Source organism: Chionomys nivalis, chromosome X (assembly GCF_950005125.1).
Source record: "Chionomys nivalis chromosome X, mChiNiv1.1, whole genome shotgun sequence".
NCBI classification, from domain to species: Eukaryota; Metazoa; Chordata; class Mammalia; order Rodentia; family Cricetidae; genus Chionomys; species Chionomys nivalis.
The window spans coordinates 71,228,710-71,252,565 of NC_080112.1; the positions used below are offsets into that span (position 1 = coordinate 71,228,710).

Here is a 23,856-nt window from a genome sequence, read left to right on the forward strand (position 1 = left end):
TACACATGCACCTGCCATGATACACATGTACCTGCCATGATACACATACACCTGCCATGATACACATGCACCTGACATGATGATACATGCACCAGCATGATACACATACAGCATGATACACATGCACCTGACACGATATACATGCACCTGACATGATACACATGCACCAGCATGATATACATGCACCTGCCATGATACACATGTACCTGCCATGATACACATACACCTGCCATGATACACATGCACCTGACATGATGATACATGCACCAGCATGATACACATACAGCATGATACACATGCACCTGACACGATACACATGCACCTGACATGATACACATGCACCAGCATGATATACATGCACCAGCATGATACACATGCACCTGACATGCAGACACACACACATACACATGCACACAGTTCTGTGAGCTATGACTAAAGGTGACAACTTTTGCCATGCTAGTTGCATCAAATTTCCAGAATGTGGTAAAACTAAACTATCTAGGCAGGGGACGTAGAGACGCTGTTTGCCATTGCTTGATTAAGTACTCTCTTGTTACAGAAATGACCAATGAGTACTTTAAACAATATTATGTCAAATACTGATAGTAGTTAGAAGAACAAACTATTTTAAGTTCTTTCTAGTAGTTTAGAAATACCACTCACAGAGTTGAAATGAAGTAAAAATTCACTTTATATTTTTAGTAAACTGTGTAAAGCACTAAACCTATGTTTTTTACACATGTGCGGTATAATAATGTACGGTATATAAATGCTCCTCTAATTTGACCCAGTTAATGAGCTTTGAGTATATAATATATCCAAACATTATGTGAAATGGTAATTAATCAGCTTCAATCACAAAAACATATAAGGTTTTGTGCAGTGACACCAGACACAGTAAATTCTTATTCTTTATTCTAACTTCAAAACATAAAGTGCTTGTAAAAAGTTCCATCATGTTTCTTTCTTCATATTAACACTCTTAAAATGAACAAAATACTTAGCCAGGTAGGGGTGGTGCACATGCCTTTAAATCCAGCACTCAGGAGGCAGAGGCAGGCAGATCTCTGTGAATTGGAGGCCAGCCTGGTCTACAGAGTGAGTTCCAGGACATGAAGGGCTACACAGAAAAACCCTGTCTCGAAAAAATAAGAACAAAAGGAAAAAAAAAGAACAAAATACAAGTAATGTTTTCTGGAAAGTTACTTTAGAAATTAAATGCCACTGCTTGGGCTTTCCATCAACAGACAAGTCAGTAACTCCAGAGAACGGCAGGCATTGGAGTCAGTTCAAGAAAAGAGGTCCAGGAAGGAGTGGCAGTTGCCACCAGCAGTGCTGGGTGTGCTTCCTGTGACTAGGGTACTTATAGGCTGTGAAAAGACAAACGGGTTGTATGTTCTCCTCAAAAGTGACCAGAAAACCATGCACTCAGAAAGCTACTCACTGTGTGTTCCCATGGCTGTGAGAGGGGAAAGGAGGCCTTTGCTTCTACCACCCGTTTGCTAGCTCACTGCACTTGGTCAGTGTGCCTGGAAGACTGTTCCCGATTCTGTGACTGTTTTGAGTTCACTAGCCCCATCATACTCATTATTGTTCTGGGAGAAAACCCTTAAAACTCTGAGGGAAAGAGGAGTCGAGTAGAAACAAGGAAAACCAGGGGAAGCCTCTGCTAAGCCAGGCTACCTATACATGGGACCAGAGAATGGGATGGAAGGTATATTTTTGCGATCCTTTGTGTGTCAATCTGAGGCCAGCTGCATAGCTCCCTCTCACACACAACATGCTTTAAAATGTTTTGAGACAGGGTCTCATACTGAAGCTTGCCCAGGCTGGCTTTGAACTCACGATCCTCCTTCAGCCTCTCAAGTTCTCAGATTAGCAATGAGTATGACCAGGCTTGGTTTGCAATGTTATCTACATGGTTATTCAATCCATTAAATGTAGAGATGGGCAGACACACTCAAAATACTTAGAATTATTTAACCATTACAAACCCACAGAAATATGTATAACAATAGATATTTGGCCACAGATACCAAGATTAAAGGATATAAGTAGTATAACTGAGAAGTGAAAAGAAACACAAGTGAAAGAATTGAAGAACAGATGTGGGAGAGGAGGGAGCTGAGGAGTGATTTGAGTGTGGTGGGGTGTGAATAGGTGAGGTGGAGAACAAAAGAACAGGAAAGAGGTGCTCAGTAGAGCAGCCACAGACTGGACTGCTGGGTTTCTCTTTGCTCAAGGCTTCAGTTATTCTCTGTGTTGTATGTGGGCTATGCTCCAGCAGGGATTAACCTACCTGCCTCTGGTGGTCTCTTGACTCCCTGTGTGTAAAGCACCACCTACATAACCTCCCGTTTCCCTTCCTCTCTGGAACTGGACTCCTGGCTCCATTTTTTCTGGGTTATTCCATGTGTCCTCAAATATGTGCCTGGTAGCATCAGTCCTCATAAAATGTGACTTCAAGTATTAACATAGAGATCCTTAAACTTACATGTGAGTTTACATTTTTTAATATTTCACCACAGAGCAGGCAACATGGGCAGATATAGAAAGGTCAACATCAAAAGGCAATATTCGACAAAGAAACTATTTCACCACTCAAAATGAATCAGCCTTCGAGTGAAGAAGGAAGCCATGATCTGGTGTTGGCTTTTCTTAAGGCACTTAAAATAGACATTTCAAAATTACAGCAGTATAAAATCCAACAATTTAGCGTCTACTCTCTTGAAATAATGACCCAATTAAGACCCACCACTCATGCCGGGCGGTGGTGGCACACGCCTTTAATCCCAGCACTCAGGAGGCAGAGGCAGGCGGATCTCTGTGAGTTCGAGACCAGCCTGGTCTACAAGAGCTAGTTCCAGGACAGGCTCCAAAACCACAGAGAAACCCTGTCTCGAAAAACCAAAAAAAAAAAAAAAAAAAAAAAAGAAAGAAAGAAAGACCCACCACTCATATACACAAAAAAGAAAGGAATCCCAGAAATAAGAATAATAAGGGCTTCAGAATAACTTATTAATACCTGTTTCTCAAAAGGAGTTAGAAAACTAAGCTGGTTATATGTTTTTCTTTGGGTTCACCTTCTTATTTAGCTTCTCTACGATCCAAAGGAGGAGCAGAAGGAGAGTGAGCACGAGCAAGGAAATCAGGACTGCGAGGGGTGCACCCACACACTGAGGCAATGGGGATGTTCTATCGGGAACTCACCAAGGCCAGCTGGCCGGGGTCTGAAAAAGCATGGGACAAAACCGGTCTCGCTGAACATAATGGACAATGAGGACTACTGAGAACTGAAGAACAATGGCAATGGGTTCTTGATCCTATTGCACGTAATGGCTTTGTGGGAGCCCAGGTAGTTTGGATGCTCACCTTAATAGACCTGGATGGAGGTGGGGGGTCCTTGGACCTCCCACAGGGCAGAGAAACCCGCTTGCTCTTTGGGCTGAGGAGGAAGGAAGACTTGATTGGGGGAGGGGGAGGGAATGGGAGGTGGTGGCGGGGAAGAGGCAGAAATCTTTAATAATTAAATAAATTAATTAAAAAAAAAAGAAAGAAAACTAAGCTGGTAACAGTTCTACAGAGTAAAAACACATGCAGACATTTCTGAACCATAAAAGAAGCAGGGATAGTGATTGTAGACCCAGTTGAACCTTTACACTGGAGTGAGGGTTCTTTTCTTCAAAAGTAGTGAGATTATCAGCAAAGTTCTCTCTTCCTGGGGGGATGGGGAGTGGTCAGGTGTTAACATTTCTGTTCCATGCACAATCAACCAACACAGGCACCAGATGCTGAGAGGATTTCAGCAGCCAGAACCCACAGCCCTCACTGCATGGCACAGAGGCTGTGTGGCAGAAACTCCTGCACGTAGGTAGCAGCTGCCTTGGAGAGGTAGGTCATTGTGCCAAACCTGCCACTGGGTGCGCTGTCATACAGAAGAGTACAGATGCCAGATGCAGGATCCTTGGCCAACATGACGTCATCTGCGCCAAGGGTTTTCTATTTGGTTTTAAAAGATGGGAAAACAGTGGGAAGAAAAGGTTACCAATCCTACCAAGCCAAACTCTGATGAATACACCTCAGAGCTTCCTTCCCATTGCCTATTCTTTGGCTGTATAAGCAGAGGGGGCTTAGGGTTACGAAGGATTGATATGAATTTCTACACATGGCATTTGTCACTAGACTCTAAATTATTTTAATTACTATTTAGAATTTTCTATTATAAAGCATTTTTGAAAATTAAATATCAATAATTGATTAAATGATTTATGTCTGTTAATAACAGAAATAATGTTAGCACTTGGAGATAACCCAGTAGAACTACACCGGGACTTCCACCTTCTAGTACTGCTGATTTGGGCTTGTATTCCTTCATATAGTATTTGGTTCTATTTCTTTCTAAACCACTTTAATTCACAAACACTGTAGACATTCTAAATCTCAAGTCTATGTCTAAAATGGTTTATATTTTCTCATATGTGGCCTGATAACATCCCAGAACACTTAAAACTAGGACTGTTTAGAAAATCTTGGATACTTTTGTCTTCTCTCACAGTGGGTAAGAGAAGGAAACATTTGTTGTATGTTCTGGGTATCATGTAGCCCAATCTGGTCTTGAACTCACTATGTAGCTGAGGCTGGCCTTGAATTCCCAATCCTCCTGCCTGCAACTCCCGGATGCTGTGACTGCATTGTGCACCACATTAGGCAGCCTACCTGTTCTTGAAGGAACAAGTCATTGGCAATGTGTACTATTTTTTCCACAGCAATGATGCTTCCAATGCTATGAATTTCAATATCTGCCAGCATGGTAAGGACAAGGATGGCTTCAACCAGAAGCTGGCGGTACTCTGGTTGAGGTACACGATTCAGGACAGACTCCACATGGACAGAGAATTTAATCTCGCCTGGGGTCATCTGTGATAGAAAAAGTGAAAATCAATTTCTAGAATCCCATCACCCAAGAATAGCAAACCTTTTCTTTGAAAAGCAGTAAAAAGTCCTGTAACTGCAGCCCTTTAACGGAATGGTGTAAATTGGCACAATCTGGTAATGTATAACAAGAGTCATAAAAGTATCAATGCCCTCTAGCCCAGAATATTATTTATGGGAGTTTTTCCTAAGAAAATAATCCAGAGAAGAAAAAGCTCCATGTGTACTAATGTTTATGGTAGCATCAGTCACACATGTGAAACTTGACATAACCTAAACATGGCAATAAATACATAAATTATGACATACTATAGTAACTTCATGAGGCTTTATGAAGCTATTTATGAGACTAAATCTATGACCCAGAGAGAAAGCACTGAAGTCAAATGAGTAGAATTATGTGAAGTAGCTACAGACTGTTAGAATAAAACGGACCTTAAGAAATGCAGTTATGGGGCTGGAGAGATGGCTCAGTGGTTAAGAGCACTGATTGCTCTTCCAGAGAGCCTGAGTTCAATTCCATCACCCATTTCAGGTGGCTTACAATTTCGTCTGACTTCCACGGGACCAGGCATGCATGTGGTGCACATACCTACATGCAGGCAAAACCCTCATGCACATTTTAAAAATTTTAAAAATTTTAACTGCAATTATTTTGGGGTAAAGTAGATGGAGAAATGCTTTTTGGTAAAATTGTATTGTTTATATTCTATAGAAGCAAGTATATTTGGAGTCTAAAGACAGGTTAAAATCTTGTATCAGGAGCAAATGACTTTGCATATCTTGGAAATCTCTAAGTTTGTTTCCTTATCTATAAACTTTCTCAGAAAGACATTCTCTTCTTAGGTGTCTTACAAAATTGAACTGAAAAATCAAATTAAATAATGTGGAAGTTCTTTAAAGACTCTTAAAGGTATTAGGTTTACATTTTTACAATTAATATTTCAACATGGTTTAAATGCACAGAATACACCTGTTTACGCAGGCAGTGTGGTGTTCTTTATTACACAAAAGGCTTGTATGAAACAGTAGAGGTCTGAGACATTACACTATCATTCAGTTCTGGCACATCCAGCTGATACTGCACCACCACCAGTTTTTGAGAATTTTATACTTTCTAAATTTACTAGTCCTAGCTTGTTAGTACAAAATACCAAAACATCTGATAACCAGTGTCTGTGTTTCGTGGCGATGTCTTCCAACCATGATTATTTATCAGTGTTAGTCTATAGATTAAAAAATTACAAATGCTCAGGTTTCCTCTCTGGAAACTCTAATTCACTAAGTTGGGAAAGAAAGTTACTCTAATACAGAGGTTCTCAACCTGTGGGTAGTGACTCCTCCTTGGGGGGGCTCTGTTGTGGAATATTACTTTAACTATGTGAAGGTGTGTTATATTTGTTTATGCTGCATTTAACAGTGTAAAGATGTATTGCTTTGCCTGCCCAAGGCATCTGATTGGTCTAATAAAAATCTGAACAGCCAATAGGTAGGCAGAAGAGGGACAGACAGGACTGGCAGGCAGAGAGAATAAGTAGGAGGAGAGATCTAGGCTGGAGAAGGAGAGAGAGGAGGAAGAGAAAGGAGGGAAGAGAGAGAGGGAGGAGGGAGTGGGAGGATGGAGATGGAGGAGGAAAGAAGGAGAGGGAGGGGGAGGATGAAGAAGGGAGAGGAAAGTAGGGAAAGAATGAGAATTATGGAGAAAGAGAGGGAGACATAAGGGCCTCCCAGTCAGACATCACCAGCCAACCAGATGCAGAAGCAGGAAAAGTAAGACATCCAGAATGAAAGAAAGGTAAACAGCCCTGAGGCAAAACACAGATGAAGAGAAACAGGTTATTACAAGAGCTAGTGGGACAAGAATAAAGTAAGGCTTTAGCATTCATAATTAAAAATAAGTCTCCATGTTATGACTTGGGGGCTGGCAGTCCAAGAAAGTCTACTACAGGGGTCACATAGCAGATATTTACATTATAATTCATAACTAACAAAATTACAATTATGAAATAGCAACAAAAATGATTTTATGGTTGGGGGTCACCACAACATGAGGAACTGTATTAAAGGGTGGTGGCATTAGGAAGGTTGAGAACTACTGCTCTAAAATATGATTAGATGTCAATATCAGCACAGGCCTACAAGTATCCTATTGGAGAAAGGTTGGGGTGAAATAGATGGGACAATATAGGAAGCCATTCATTCTTATGTTTGTAGCCTTTCTGCCTTCTCCAACTCCCAGTCTCACATAGAAAAAACTTAGCCATTGCAAAAAGCTATTCTTATTAATAAAACAAATAATTATCCATGTTTATAGTGTGTATGTCTGTTATACACATGTGTGTAGGCTGGTAAATGTAGAAGCCAGAAGCTGACATGAGATGCTTTTTTCTTAATTGTTTTCCATCTTTTTTTTTTGAGGCAGGGTCTCTCACTGAACCTGGAGTAGTCCATTTCAGCTAGACTAACTGGCCAGCAAGCACCTGTAATGCACCTGTCTCTACATCTCAGTGTTGGCATTACAGGCTTGCACAGCCATGCCCATTTTTATTTTACATGGGTGCTGGGGATGCAAACTCAAGTCCTCATGCTTGCTCAGTAAAACAAGAACCATATTATTATTGTCTAATATTCCCATTCCATTTTTACCTCCTTCATGCATTTCACAGTCAATTTTTTGTAGCACGAGTAGTAAAAACCCAGAAACAGATACTGGGATTTAAGCTGAAGATCAGAAAAGCAAAGTAGCCAGCCGCTAGAGAGATCTTACCTCTACCAAGGCTCAGACAAACAACAGGGTGATCCTGCAATGCTCTAGACCACAGTGCTCAGACTCCACACCCCTGAGTTCCTGTCTCTTCCTCTTTACATTCCTCTGTCTGCCCAACCATATGGATCCTTTCTCCACCTCCCTAGTGCTGGGATTAAAGGTGTGCGATCCCAAATGCTGTGTGAGCTCTGTTTCTCTTTTAGACAGATTCAATCTCATATAGCCCAGGGTGGCCTTGAACTAACAGAGATCCCTGTGTCTATTTCCCAAGTCCTGGAATTAAAAGTGTGTGCCACTACTGCCTGGCCTGTATGGCTGACTAGTATGACTGCTTTGCCCTCTGATCTTCAGGTAAGCTTTATTTATTAAAACACAAATAATATACCACTATAATTGATTCATATAAGGATGGGTCTGTTTCTTTGAAAACTAATTGATATATTTAGTTTCAATAATATAAAGTCAATAAATATCAATTTCATAATGTAACTGACATATTTCAGACAGGCGAGCTTTCCATCATGTATATGTAAAGGACAGAATCTTACCTCCCTTGTGGTTGAAGAAGGAAGAACAAAACCTTCCACAGAAAGTCCATGACACTGCAAGGTAGAAAAACATGTTATGACCAGAGACGAAGTAAGAGCTGGGAGGCAAAAAGGAGAGACTTCATATTAATAAGGTTATGATTTGAGCAACCACAGGCCAGCTAGAGGTCCTGTAGTCCATGTGCCCAAGAATGAGTTCATGATTTCTGAGTGCCAAGATTCAGGATGAGACTACCATAGTTCATCCTCTTCTTAGGGTAGTGGAGCAGGCAGGGTCGATCTTTCTGGGATAGACTAGACACCAGATTCAGAGACCACCTAGAAGAGTATCATGCAGGTCCCAGAGTCATTATAAGGAGGCCTTCAGGGCCAGGCAAGATGACTTGACAGATAAAAAGTATTTGCCAACAGCCAAGCAAGTCCAATAAAAAGAGATTACTCCCATAATCCCAAGCAAGGAAGGAAAGGGAGAATCTACTCCACAAAGTTGTACTCTGACCTCCACATGTATGCTATGGTATGTGCTTCCTACCATAGTGTGCATGTGCACGCTTATGCACACACACACACACACACACACATTTTTAAGAAAGTAGATAGGCCTTCAAGAGACTGAGGCTGCCGGACATGACTCACAGTAGATATTAATGTACATGAGCCATTTCTACTTGTTCTAGTTGAGTTCCTTATCAATGCTCTTATCCTGTCTTATTCTTCTGCCACCTTTTAACATTTTAAATACATTATTTACTGTTTATTACTTATTGCAAGTAATATGTTTCACAAGAACAGAAATTATTGGCTATTTAGACTTTTGTAATAGGAACACCTACAACAGTCTGGTATACAGTAGATGCTCAATACATACTATTATCATCATTATCATTATTAGAGACATGGTTACAAGTCACCTAATCTGTCTCAAATTTACTATGTGGCTGAGGTTGACCTTGAACACTGGAAGTTCTGCCTCCATTTCCCTAGTGCCTTCAAGTACATGTGTGGAGCACCATACCTGAATCAATAGATACATTAAAATTCTTTACTCTATTAATCACATACTTTAGATTCCAAAGAAGCCGAAACACTATATAAAGCAACCACATATGAGTGACAGGTTTACTGACTCTTTTGGACAATTACATGTAATATTCCATACTCAAGTAATCTCTGTACAGACAGTTAGTAGCTTTGAAACATGTTAGTATTGTTACATTCATGCCTGAAAAGGCATGTGTTCTATCTCTTACTTTAAGACCCTAAATCTGGGTTTTGATTTTGGCAAAAAAAAAAAGAAGAATGACTGAGTGTGGTAGTTCACAACTGTTATTCTTTTGGTCTCTGGTCCCTTTAAGGGACAAGCCACGCCCACCCCCAGCGACCTCTGACCCCTGGCCCACCATATCTCTCTGTCTCTCTCGCTGTCCCCTCTTGGCGTGTGTGCACGTGTCTCTCTGTCTCTCTCTTTCCTTTAAGTAATAAATGTTCAGTTTTATGCCTATTTACTGTGTCTATGTGCCTTTTACCAGCCGCCTGTTCACACCCGCCTACTTGGCTCTCCTGGACCACCGCTTGTAAACCGCCCGGGTATCTTGCAGGGACCCACAACCGTCTCTGCCAAGCTAGCGGCTGCTCTGCGAGCCTGCCGGGAGCACGCCAGGATTTTTTAAAACATAAAAACAACTGTAATTCCAGCAGTCGGGAGGTAAAGGCAGGGCATCTGTTCAAGGTCATCCTTGGTAACAATGAGACCAGCCTGAGATATATGAGACCCATCTCAGAAGAGAAAAACCAATCTGTATTTGTATAAATGAGACCAATCAATGAGCTTAATGGTCTTCCTGGCCATCTCCTATCACTACCATAATGGTGTGATACGTCCTTACAAGTCATTTGTAAAGTATGCTTTAGAAACAGGAACAAATATTAATCACACCAAGAGTTTTATTTAGGCCTGGTGTGGTGGGGCATCCCAGCAATCCTAGCACTCCAGGAAGCTGAGGTGGGAGGATCTTGAATTGGAGGCCAGCCTGGACAATAACAAAACCTTGTCCCCAAATAAATAAATCAGAGCTGGAGAGTTGGCTCAAAGGTTAAGAGCACTTACTACTTTTGCAGAAGACTCAAGTTCAGTTTCCAGTACCCACATGATGGCTCACAACCAACTGCCTCTAACTCTAGTTCCAAAGGATCCGATGCCATCTTCTGTCCTCTGTTGGTACCACATATGAACACACACACACACACACACATGAATGCATGCAAGTATGTATGTGTGTATATATATACACACACACATATATAAACTGATTAAATATAAAAAATTAACAATAAAACAAAAGTGTTCTTTAACTACTAGTATCACTGCAGCTTTCCATTACTTTAGTGATTCTCATCTAAGAAAAAAATATCAGTAAGAGCAACTTGTGCAAACTCCCCATATACTTCACTGTTTTGTTTGTTTGTTGTTTTCTTTGTCGAGACAGGATTTCTCGAAGATCAACTTGCCCTTGCCTCTGGAGTATTGGGACTAAAGGCATGTGCCACCGTTCTTGCTTCTACCTACTTTTGGTAGTGACAATGGATATGAACAGCTTAGAGCTGCAAATAACATTTCCACTCTCATAATAACAACAAAGAAAGCGAGCCACAGCATCACATTATTGACTGGCAGCAAATACAGTGCAAAATCTCAATGCTCAACTATGACCCCAAACAGAGAGGTTCTGATTTTTAAAACCTTATTCAGAAACAATACCCCCGGGTGATGGTGGCACACACCTTTAATCCCAGCACTCGGGAGGCAGAGACAGGTGAATCTCTGTGAGTCTGAGGTCAGCCTGGTCTACAGAGTGAGTTACAGGACAGGCTCTAAAACTACAGAGAAACCCTGTCTCAAAAATACTAGAAAGGGGAAAGAAAACAAAAGAAAAAGAAAAAATACTACTGCAACAATAAGGACAATAGAGTAAATTATTAATAATGTCACAGTGATAAATCAAATTTTCCTGTTTTTGTCATGTAGTGGTTACGCCACATGTCAGCAAGACAGATTCATAATTTTAAGAGGGGAATAAAGAACAACACTGTGTTACACTCACTTTTTGCAAAATTTTCCATACTTTTTGATAAAATCCGATTGGTACTCTATTTAGGGCTCCATCTAGTCTTCTCCGCCGTTGCCATTGACCTTGACGACTATCTTTAGATGTCTGTTGACCATACACAGTAGGAAAGGATCCACTGCTTGCAGCAATACAGGCTGCAGGTGACTTGGGAGAAGAAAAAAAGTAAATCCAAAGTGATCACAGCCCCTATGATCAAGTATCATAACAGTTATATTTTAAATTCAAGACCTGCATGTTCTAACATATAGCAAAGAGAATAGTAAATACTCTATAAAATGAGAAAGTACACGAAAGAGCCAAAGTAATGACGTGACTACAGCTTGCAGTGTTGTAACACTGTATAAACATTTAAAATTATTTCATTTATTTGTTGAGATTATAGTATAATTACTTCATTTCCCCTTCTATTTTCTCATTTCAAAGCTTCCCATATGTCCCTCCTTGCTTCCTTTTCAAATTGGTGGCCTCTTTTTAATTGTTGTCATATACATATATGTATCCTAAATATAAAATACAACCTGCTCTAGAACTCTCAACAGAGGAACCTAAAATGGTTGAAAGACACTTAAGGAAATGTTCAACATCCTTAGTCATCAGAGAAATGCAAATCAAAACAACTCTGAGATTCCATCTTACACCTGTAAGAATGGCCAAGATCAAAAACACTGATGACAACTTATGCTGGAGAGGTTGTGGGGTAAAGGGAACACTTCTGCATTGCTGGTGGGAGTGCAAGCTGGTACAGCCCCTTTGGATGTCAGTATGGCGATTTCTCAGAAAATTAGGAAACAACCTTCCTCAATACCCAGCAATACCACTTTTGGGTATATATCCAAAGGATGCTCAATTGTGCCACAAGGACATGTGCTCAACTATGTTCATAGTAGCATTGTTTGTCATATCCAGAACCTAGAAACAACCTAAATGCTCCTCGACCGAAGAGTGGATAAGGAAAATGTGGTACATTTACACAGTGGAGTACTACAAAGAAGAAAAAAATAATGACAGCTTGAATTTTGCAGGCAAATGGATGGATCTAGAAAACATCATTTTGAGTGAGGTAACTCAGACACAGAAAGACAATTATCACATGTACTCACGCCTAAGTGTTTTTTAAACATAAAGCAAAGAAAACCATCCCACAAATCACAATCCTAGAGAACCTAGACAACAATGAAAACCCTAAGAGAGACATACATGGATCTAATCTACATGGGAAGTAGTAAAAGACAAGATCTCCTGAGTAAATTGGGAGCATGGGAACCATGGGAGAGGGTTGAAGGGGAGAGGAGAGGTAGGGGGAGCAGAGAAAAATGCATAGCTCAATAAAATCAATAAAAAATACAACCTATTCAGTCTGTATAATGTTACTCGAATGTATGTTTTTAGGGCTGACCATTTGATAGTGGATAATTAATTGGTGTGCTCTTCCCTGGGGAAATGTACAATCATTTTATAAAGTACTCTGGTGATTCAGAGTAGCAATGATAAAAATAACAATAATACAGGACATTGTTTATCTGCTTTAATTTAACTTCTATCTGTCTATGACTTTTAACGGAAGTCTCTGTATGCTACTTTTCTGTTGCTATGATAAAACACTGTGACCATGGCAACTTATAAAAGTAAGCATTTAATTGGGCTCTGGTTCCAGAGGGTTAAGAGTCCATGATGGACGACAGTGAAGGCACTAAAAGTTCCAAGAGGATTAGAAGGGAGAAAAATTGTGTTTTAAACGAATGGTGCTGAATAAGTGGCCATCCACATGCTAAAGAATGAAGCTGCACTCTTTTGCACACCGTATGCAAATATGAGAGCCCAAAGGAACTGTTTGGGGGAAAAAAGACAAAAAGCCCTGAAACAAATAAAACCATAAAAAGGAAAATCAAAACAAGCAAAAGACGAGTAAGACAAAAACCCCACACCAAACAAAACATTACATCCACAGAAAAACAAAACACCAAAAACTCAAAACCAAAAAAACTCATGGAGTACATTTATGTTGCCATGGGACCTGCCCTTGAGAGTGCTTAAAAATAGAGTCAACCAAGGCAGACCAGAACACAGGAGTGTTGTTCTTGCAAGTCATTTTTACAGGTCTGGCACTTGGGCTGCAGTATGGAAATGTGGCCTTTGGGAGGGATTATGTCAACACTGCAGTTTATGTCCAACACCTGCTTTCCTCCTGGGAGTCCGGAGTTTGGGGATATGCCGGACATAGGCTGTTTTCATGACCAGTCCCAAACAAAGAGCCTGGGTTCTGCGCTGGGTCTTTAGCTATTCTGCTCACAGCACTGCGCTTACGCTGTGACAGGGCACTGGAGGGTTGTAATGCATCCTATATGGCTCTGCTGTGTGAGCGCTCTAGAATCTTGTGTGGTTTTCCATGCACCTCATCCAGTGCACCTTTTCTTTTGCTGATTTTGTTGTTTATCCTTTTGTTGTACTAATCATACCTTTATGATTATGTGATTACTCCTGTGACTCCTAGTAAATTACTGAGGCTGGAGATGGTCTTAGGGAGTTCCCCCTCCTAATACAATCATAGCCCCAAATGTAAGGGCTAAAGCTATTTTAATAAAATTGTTAAAATATAGCGTATAGTTCAAAACAGCATTAAATTTTTGTGGCATTGATTTAGATAACAATTTCTTAGATGTGAATGACATAAGAAAAAATAGAAAATGGAAGTTAAAAGAGAAGACTTTAGTTCTTCAAAGAACATAAATAGAAATGTAAAGGAAATCCACAGAGAGAGAAAATATATGCAAATCACATATTCTATAAGGATGCTGTATTTAGGATATAAAAAGAATCCTTGTAACCCAAAAATGTAAAAAGCCCAATTTAAAATGGATAAGAAATCAGGGAAATGCAAATTAAAACTACTTTGACATTCTGAGTCACTGGCTAATTGACTATCATTAAGAAAACAGAGTCTGATGATGGTGGTAGCGCACACCTTTAATCCTAGCACTGGAGAGGTAGAGGTAGGTGGATCTCTGTGAGTTCGAGGCTAGTCTGGTTTATAAAGTGAGGACAGCCAGGGATATACAGAGAAACCCTATCTCAAAAAAAAAAATGTTCGAATGAATGAATAAATAAATAAATAAATTCTGGCAAGGATCTGGTGGGGGAAGGGGAGCCTTTATTCACTGTAGCTACTTTGGAAATCCTGTGGCAGCTTTTCAAAAGATGGCAAAAGACAACTACCATTTAACACAGCTATACCATTTCTGAGCATATAAACCAAAGGATTCTACATCCCACCATAAACTTGTGCAGTCATGTTTATTGCTAGTCTAGCCACCACAACAGGATAACGAGATCAAGCTAGATGCCTACCAATTGATGAGTGAATAATGAAAATGGAACATACACACAATGGAACTTTAGTTGCAAAGATAAATGAATTATGAAAATTTGTAGGAAATAGATATGACTGGAAATTATTGAGGTAACCCAGACTCAGAAATACAAATGCTGCATGTCCTCTCTTATATGAGTCTATCCTATCCATTAGTGTTTATATATGTATATATGTGAATGTAAGTACTTTTGTTAGGTATTTTTTTCACAGCGACAGGAAACGTAATTATACTCTGAGAGAAATGAAAATACACAGTTTCGGTTAATTTTGTGTCAACTCAACACAAGATAGAGTCATTCAGGAAGAGGGAACCTTAATTAAGAAAATGCTTTCATAAGATTAGGCTATAGGAAAGTCTATAATGCATTTTCTTAATTAGGGATTGAGGGAGGGCCCAGCCCATTGTGAGTGGTGCTAGCCCTGGGCAGGTGGTCCTCAAGTATGTAAGAAAGCAGGGTGAACACTCCATGGGAAGAAAGCCAGTAAGCAGCACTCTTCCCTGGCCTCTACATCAGCTTCTGCCTCCAGGTTCCTGCTGTGTTTGAAATCTTGCCCTAATTTCCCTCAAGGATGGACTGTGATTGAATTGTGATGAAAATTTAAATAATCCTCTCTAAATTGCTTTTGGGCATGGTGTTTTATCACAGCAATAAATACCCTAAGACACATACCTACTTAAAAATCTGTACATAAAGGTTATAGCAACACAGCATAAAACCATTCAGATACCCATCAACTGATGAGCAAACAGATAAAGAGAATGTGGTGTAACAATACAATGATTATCATTCTGCAATAAAAATGAATGAAATAGCAATATTTATAACAATATAAAGAACCCTGAAAATTATGCTAAATAAAAGAGGAAATTCATTGGTTAAAGTGATTATTTGACAGATTAGATTCAGATATAAACACAAAATAAAGGATTATAGAAATATTTTCCAAGAAAATAACTTCTCTTTTTAAATTTCCAAATCCATTAATGCTGTCATCATTAACATGGAAATCACAGAGCTGGCAAACTCCTCCTTATTTAATGCTGGGTATTTTCTTGAAGTTACTCAAAATATTATTTCCAATAGATCTCTTCTTTGTTTAGCACAAATTTCTTCAGTTTGGGAGAAATTAAATCATAACTTTTTATGATTTAAACCAGACAAATGTAGATGATAAAAGTACATTATATGTACAAGAAAATGTCATAATCAAATTCATTATTTCATAGCTTATTATGTTCTAATAAAGTAGAAAAAACAAAAATCAAAAAATTTGTTTAGAAAAGAATCTTCCTAAATTGTGAGCTTTGTCGAGTCATTTCCATTTTGTTCAATGCTATATCTCCAGTGTATGACATAAAGTTGGCATTTAGTTCACATTTACTAAGTAAATTCCTTCTTAGAAGATCAGCCACAACAGAGTAACTTTGAAATTTAAAAGTGCATCAGAATCCCTAAAGAGTGTATTAGAACAGACTGCTGGGGCTTAGCCCAGTCTTTCTAATTCACTATCACTAGGATACAGACCAAAATTTGGTTTTACTTTCTTTTTTTAAAATTAATTATTTTTAATAAAACAATCTTTTCTCATTTTATATGCCAATTCTAGTTCCCACTCTCTCCTCTCCTCCAGCTCCCCCACCTTCCCTCCACGCCCCACCCCCATCCACTCCTCAGAGAGGGTAAGGCTTCCCATGGGAGTCAACAAAGTCTAGCACATCGTTTTGGGACAGGGTTTTTTCAAATACATTACAAACTGATGTTGATGTTGTTTAGTCCACTGTCTGATGCACACTTTCATTAGTTCAAAGAATGAATATATATATATATATATAAAATAAAACCTTTTAATTGATTATTTTTCTGAAATAAAAAAGAGGTTGGAGTTGAACTCCCTTTCCTGCCTTATTAGGAAAGAAATAGACTGCTCCCTTTTATATGGAATTGACCTATAGTCATGTTAGTTCAAGATCAATTTGTTTTCAATTATTGATTTTTTAGTTTTAGATTTATTTTATGTGTATATGAATCATACCACAGGAGTACCTGAAAGTTAAAGATGGCTGTGAACCACCATGGGGTTCTGAGAATGGAACCCAGGACTTCTGCAAGAGCAACAGGTGTTCTTAACCACTGAGCCATTCCTTCAGCCCCTAATTTGTTTTTTTGTATATACTCAAATACTTTCTTATGATCCATATAACAGCATATCAAAGCACTTGTGGATGTAACATGAGATAATACAAGATTAGTTACCAGAAAGGACGGTGACATCAAATCTACACCAGAGGGATGACCACCACTGTTCTATAAAAGAAATTGAGAAAATAAAAAATTTAAAGGGAGAGGCAAGGCAACAATTATTTGTTTAAAAAATTATTAATATTATTAAACTACAGACAATTTAAGTAATTAGCCAGCATGTTACAAAAAAGCCAATAAAATATGTTTACTCCAAAGGCCATGGCAAAGAATAAAATAAGTAAAACTACCCTGAAATATCTTCACCTATAAATTAAGAGTACTGGGAATTGGCAGAAAAAAAAATACAAAATACCAGATGGGCAGGTAAGGATGAAAAGCAATGCTATAAAATAAGAAAGTAATGACAATCTAGGCTCTCTGTCCTCTATATTATCGCCCTAACAATTTGGGCCCCTTTGAGGACCTATAGGTAGTAAATATGTAGGAGAAAACCCTCAAGTAGCTGGAAAGGTCAAGTTTACCATCATTTTCATCTAGCTGGCATCATGGACTTTTGAGTTCCAATCACATAAAGAATTTATAAATAATACTGGACATCTATAAAAACTATAATGTGAGCTGGGTGTGATGTTACATGCCTTTAATTCTAGAACTTTGGAGGCAGAGGTAGGAAGCCAGCCTGGTCTACAGAGTTTATTCCAGAACAGCCAGGCTACATAGAGAGACCTTGTCACAAGAAAGCAAAACAAACCCCAACACTATTGTCACTGTCAACCAAAACTAGAATCACTAACTAATCAATCACATCGATGAAGAACTTTTCAGCAAAATTTCCTGGCAAAAACTGTAACATGAACACTTGTTTAAAAATGGAGTAGCTCCTTTTTTTCTTTTAAACTATTTTTGATATTTTTATTTTATGAGTATGGATGTGTTTTGCATACATGCATGTCTGTGTACCACATGCATACAGTGCCCATAGAGGCCAGTAAAAGGTGCCAGCTTCTCTGAGGCTGGAGTAACAGATTGTAAGATACTATATGGGTGTTGGGAATTGAACCCAGGTCCTGTGGATAAGCAGCCAGTGCTCCTAACCACTGAGCCATCTCTCCAGACCATCTTCTTATTACAATCTTTCCTTGTATAAAATATGAACGCCAGAGCATATTTAAGAAAAGTACTCAAGTTTTCTTCAAAAGCAGGCTTCAAGCACTGGCATATTCTCCTAAATGACTTCAGAGCCCCCTTTTAAAAGAAACAAAATATCTGTTTTGCCTCTTTTATCCAGGATATTTTCAATGTGTAGGCTATTATAATTCTACTTTGAAAGCAGAAGGGGGTTTTAAGTCTTTCTTAAGAAGTGCTATTAATAAGTACAGAAATGATCTCTGCAAGTATAGTCTTTAGGTCATAGGCCCTAGGAGAGAACTTACTACCGTCATCTGTCTAAATGGACACAGCATCAGACTACCCCCTAAGTACTCATGTTCATTCCAAGATTACTGCAAGAAGCTTCTTTTTATAGTAGGTGGTGGTTAATATAGAGACCCACATCTGGTTATCATGAAGAGAATAAGAGACCGCGGAGTGCTCAGCCCTGAACGGGACATCTATATTATATATACACTCTCAAGGCTCAGGGATCACTGCAGAAGAGAGAGTGGAAAGATTAAAGAACACCGTGGAACAGTGTTTTCCAGAAATGACACAGCTGTTGCACACATGAACTCATACCATGCTTAAAAATCAAGTCTGCCAAAATCTAAGCGTGGAAAGGGAGGGGCTCAGAAACTCCACTCTCAGATGAGCTATCGGTAGTTGATGGCTGCTGGGGGAAGAAACATCAGTTCCCTTTATGGATGTGGCCCCTAAAAGGCTGCTCATGCTTCAGTAGACAGCCATACAACCCCCACCCCACTAGCAGTACTCAGTGGACTCAATGGGTTTGAAAAATAGTACATGAAGTTGTGAGAGGAGAGGAGAAGGGCACATGGAGAAGGTGGAAGGGAAGGACTGAGGATCAGACTTGATCAAAATGTACTATATGCACATGCAAAATTCTCAAACGGTAAAAAAGTAGCGCTACTAGAAGGGATTAAATTAGCACGTTCTCAACTTGGACATCTTAAAATACTATGATTTCCCAGAATTTTAAAAGCTATTAGGTATTTCTTTGACCAATGCACTAAGTCATTCATTGTTTCCTACAGTGAAAGGCCATATCGTTTGGTGACTCCTACTGATTCCTAGTCCTGTGCAGCTGTTCTTCCTCTTCATATATACGTATCATTTAATGGTTCTCTCCTATAGTAGTGAGAAAGCCTATTTTGTGTTAAAATCTCAAAACCATCCTGTCATTTTTTATGGTGTTTGGGATGAAACTCAGGGCTTTGCACATGTTAACCCTACCAAGAGATTAAAAACAAAGCCTTCATCTAATCTGGTATTCTCTCTAGTACCTTTTTTTTGAGACATTGTTTCTCTGTGTAGCCCAGGCTGTCCTGGAACTCTCTCTTTGTAGACCAGGCTGGCCTTGAACTCAGAGATTCACCTGCCTCTGCCTCCTGACTGCTTGGAATAAAGGTGTGCACCACCACCACCTGGAATACCATTTTTTTTTAAGTTTTGAAAGACTAATATATTTTTAAAATTTATGTGTATGCATGTTTTACCTGCATGTACATACTGTAGTATTATGTGTGTTCCTGGTGCCTATAGAGCCAGAAGAGGACACCTGATACTCTGGAACTACAGTTAATGACAGGTGTGAGCCACCATGGATGTACTGAGAACTGAACCTGGCAGCAAGTATTCTTAACCACTAAGACATCTTTCTGGCCCCCATTTATATTTTTATTTATTTGGGGGGGGGGGATGAGACATGGTATCTCTGTGGTTTTGGAGCCTGTCCTGGAACTAGCTCTTGTAGACCAGGCTGGTCTCGAACTCACAGAGATCCGCCTGCCTCTGCCTCCTGAGTGCTGGGATTAAAGGCTGGCCCCCATTTTTAAAAAGATTTATTTTTGTTTTATACGTATGAGTATTTTGTCTGTATATACATTTGTGTACCATGTGCATGTAGTGGAAGACAGCACCAAATCTCCTGGAACTGGAGTTACAGACTGTTGGGAGCCAGTATGTGGGTGCTAGGAAAGAAAACCAGGTTCTCTGCAAGAGCAACCAGTGCTCCTAATTGCTGATCTATTTCTCCAACTAGCTATTCTTAAAAGCAGGAAGTATATCACTTTTATAAAGAAAATCCATTATAAATTACACATTACTTGTAATAAGGGAACCCAGGGTTGCTTGTTATCTGTTGCCAGCAACAGTTCCTCCAAAAATTAAGTCATTTGATCCAGAAAAAGGGGAAAGCTATCTACAAACAGTAGCTATGAGGGAGATTCCATGGCTCGTTATTACTTTTGGAAAGCTCATAATCATGCATGCTATATGGAATTGAAGGCTGCTTGAAATATGTTTAAAAAGTCTTTATTGTTTCACCTGACTCTCAGTAGAGACAGACAGTTTACGAAATTCCACCTGAAAAATAAATGGTTCAAGTTATACTGAGGATATGAAACTAAATAAATTAGTGCAACAATGTCTGATTCTAAAAAGTTAAGTAAAGGCAGTTAATGTTAAAAGATCTCTTGCCGTTTCACCTGACTCTCAGTAGAGACAGATAGTCTACGAAATTCCACCTGAAAAATAAATGGTTCAAGTTACACAGAGGATATGAAACTAAATAAATTATTCTAACAAAGATTGATTCTAAAATAATGTTTTGGTTTTGATTTTGTTTTTGGACAGCATCTCCAGGGTTCTGGACAGGCCTCCATCTTGCTTTCTAGCTGAGGCTGTCGCACCTTGACCTCTTGCTCCTCCAACTTCTATGCCCTGCATGTAGGGTTATAGGCATGCACCATCACACCCAGCTAAGAATATTATTAATTATGACTACATCAATATTTTTTCAGGTTATATATTACCTGCTTTATCTCACTTTTTAACTGCATGATTCCAGTTCGTTCTGTTTTTGTTGCTCCAACAGCACCAATCTCATGGATGGAAATAGCAGGACTCACATTTGAATCAATGGGACGAACTGTACAGAATGAGAGATAAAAAAGAACCTGTCTAATTTTCTCTGCCATGTTAAAAAGACTTACATGTGCATCTTTCTTTTGTTTTTAACTTAAAAAATCCTAGTGCAACCTTGCTGTTTCAGCGTAGTTCTTGGACTAGTACAATTAGCTCCACAGGCCTACTAATTCAGAATCTGCATTTTAGAAATACTTCCAGCCTGAGGAGTATTATTTTCTAACTTAAAAATTTTATTTTTATTTGTGTGTTGTATTTGTGTGTGTGCACGCATGCACATGCATGTATATACATAAATGTATGCCACATATGTGCAGAAGAGGGAGTTGGATTCCGTGGCTGGAGTTAAAGGCAGTTGTAAGCTGCTGTACACAACTGTTGGGAACTGAACTTGGATCCTCTAGATGAGCAGTAAGTACTCGTAGCCATTGTGCTGTCTCTTCAGCTCCTGCTTTCTAACTTTTTTGGCGAGTGGAGGAACTCCTAAGGGAACGTGTGCTGTTGACACTGGCAGGGCAAGGATTTCAATATCTCAGCCCCATGGGTGTGAGGTGTTAAAGCATTCCCCAGGTGAGGTTTAGAGGGACAGAAAAGTCCTCTTTGGTGATTTGAATGTGAATATTGATAGTGTTTACAGAAAATGTCCAGCTTAGTTTTTTTTCTCAGATGTTTACAGCCTTAAGACTGTTCCTATGGAGATTTAGCTAGACCTGCCTCCTTGTTCAGTTGTGTGCAATAACCATACCTCTCGGCTCAACTGTATATAGTAAATATAATGAGCTTTGGGGATACTGTGGTTTCTCCGTCAGAGTCCAATCCACCGCTTTCAGCTTTTCTGTGTCTGTACATATTTGTCTTTTCTTCACTACCTCAACACCCCAGTCAGATATGTCCCTGGAAGCCATGCAAGGACACAACAGACTTCGAAAACAAAACATGCTGAAGTCTGGCCATCCTGTCTTGAAAAATAACTCAACATTAATAATTAAATATAGGAGATAATCCTTTTTTAAAAAAACTTTGTTAGGTTCTTTAAAAGAATAATGCTTCAAAAACCCAAAGTACACAGCATGTACTAAAGTAAAGCTTGTAGTCTCAGTGATATATAAAATTAAAACCTGTTAATAAAAATGTAAAAAGTGCCTATGAAGATTAGCTTGTAAAAGACTCTTAGAGATATTAGAATTTAAGGTTGAAAGGATATAGTGGATATGTTGCAACTGCAAACATACATGTACACCCATAACATTATCAGTTTTACTGAATTACTGCCAATTTGAATATAATAAAGATTAAGAATGGATTTTTAGTTGTCTTCCTAACTTAGGATAATGAAAGGTAATTTATTACACGAGGGCCAGTAAGATGGCCCAGCAGGTGCAAGCACTTGCTACGAAGTCTGATGACCTGAGTTCAATTCGTGGGACCCACATGGTGGAAGGAGAGAACCGACTACTGCAAGTTGTCCTCTGGCCTCCACACATGTGCGGTGGCACCCCTCCCCCAATGCACACAGACAGACAATAAATAAGCAAGCGCAAATAAAAATTTTAATAAAACATGACAGCTATTAATTTACTTAGTTGTCATATCATTTAAGGAAAAAGAAGAGTTACACATATGCTTGTATTTCCAAATCCTTTTTAAAAAGTGTGTGTGTGTGTATGGAGTGTGTGTATGGTATATTTATGTATGAGAGAGAGAGAGCGAGCGAGAGAGAGAGCAAGAGCAAACATGTTGCTCATGGTGTGCATGTGGAGGTCAGAGTAGAACCGTAAGTGTTGGACCCTGACTTCACCCTTGTTTGAGACAGAGCCTCTCTTATTCAATGATACATATGCCAGGCTTCCTGGCCACAAGCTTCTGAGATTTTCCTGTCTCTGCCTCCCATCTCCCCTGGTTAGTTTTGTTTTGTTAATTTAACAGAAACTGGAGTCATCTGAAAAGAGGGAACCTCAATTGAAATAATGCTTTCAACAAACTAACTATTGAGCATTTTCCTGATTATTGATGTAAGAAGGCTCAGGATATTGTGGGAAGGTGGTATAAAGAACTGACTAAGTGAGCCATGAGGAGCAAGTTAGTGAATATCATTCCTCCATGGCCTCCACTTCAGTTCCTGAAGTGCATGGAAGCCAAATATTTTTCTGTAAGTTGCTTTTGGTCATTGTGTTTATCACACTGATATAGGCAAACCAGGACAAGGGTGAGCTAGGATTACAGACACAAGCTACTGAGCCCAGCTTTTGTAGAAGTGATAGATCCAAACTCAGGTCATCAAGTGTGTGTGGCAAGCACTTTACCCATTGAGCCATTTCCCCAGTCCAAAACCTTTTCTTAAATTAAATTTGTCTTTTAGTTTTCAAATCTTGTTCCAAAAGATAGCTTTGCTTTTAAATGTTTTATACATTTAAGTTTTATTTATTTGGGAGCCAAGGTCCCTTCTGTTAGAAGGAAAACATCCTAAAATGGAAAATTAAAATGAAGTACCCTTAAGTGTAAGTTCAGTGCTTGGGTCTTACCACTTCGTTCCACTCCAAACTCTTTGCCACTGAGGATGTGGTGCAGGAGGTTCTTCATGGCAGAAGGACTCAGATTCATCAGGCCCTCTGTGGCTTCTTCAGCTAATGAACAGAAATGCAGGCAGAAGGAATTCTAGTTTGCCCACAATATCTTCCTTACTTTCCATTCTCTCCTTGAAACAGGATCTCAATATGCAACCTAGGGTAGTCTTTTTTTTTTTCTCCTCAAGACATAGTTTCTCTGTATAACAGCCCTAGCTGTCCTGGAATTCACTCTCTAGACC

At 39.3% G+C, this 23,856-nt stretch overlaps 1 protein-coding gene across 3 annotated transcripts in view; it reads right to left on the minus strand.

Annotated features, from left to right (window-relative positions):
• Positions 1-739: 739 nt before the first annotated feature.
• Positions 740-23,856, minus strand: part of Phka1 (phosphorylase kinase regulatory subunit alpha 1) — a 138,444-nt gene continuing 115,327 nt past the window's right edge. For 2 of the 3 annotated variants that reach the window (XM_057759383.1, XM_057759381.1), the window contains 9 exons: positions 23,573-23,674; positions 20,939-21,054; positions 20,612-20,650; positions 20,451-20,489; positions 17,001-17,051; positions 11,349-11,519; positions 8,248-8,301; positions 4,717-4,917; positions 740-3,999 (listed from right to left, as the gene is read on the minus strand). In XM_057759383.1, the coding sequence (XP_057615366.1) occupies positions 3,826-3,999; positions 4,717-4,917; positions 8,248-8,301; positions 11,349-11,519; positions 17,001-17,051; positions 20,451-20,489; positions 20,612-20,650; positions 20,939-21,054; positions 23,573-23,674 (947 nt within the window). In that variant the 3' untranslated portion in view covers positions 740-3,825. The remainder of the gene's footprint in view (positions 4,000-4,716; positions 4,918-8,247; positions 8,302-11,348; positions 11,520-17,000; positions 17,052-20,450; positions 20,490-20,611; positions 20,651-20,938; positions 21,055-23,572; positions 23,675-23,856) is intronic. The other variant, XM_057759382.1, reaches the window with a different exon arrangement.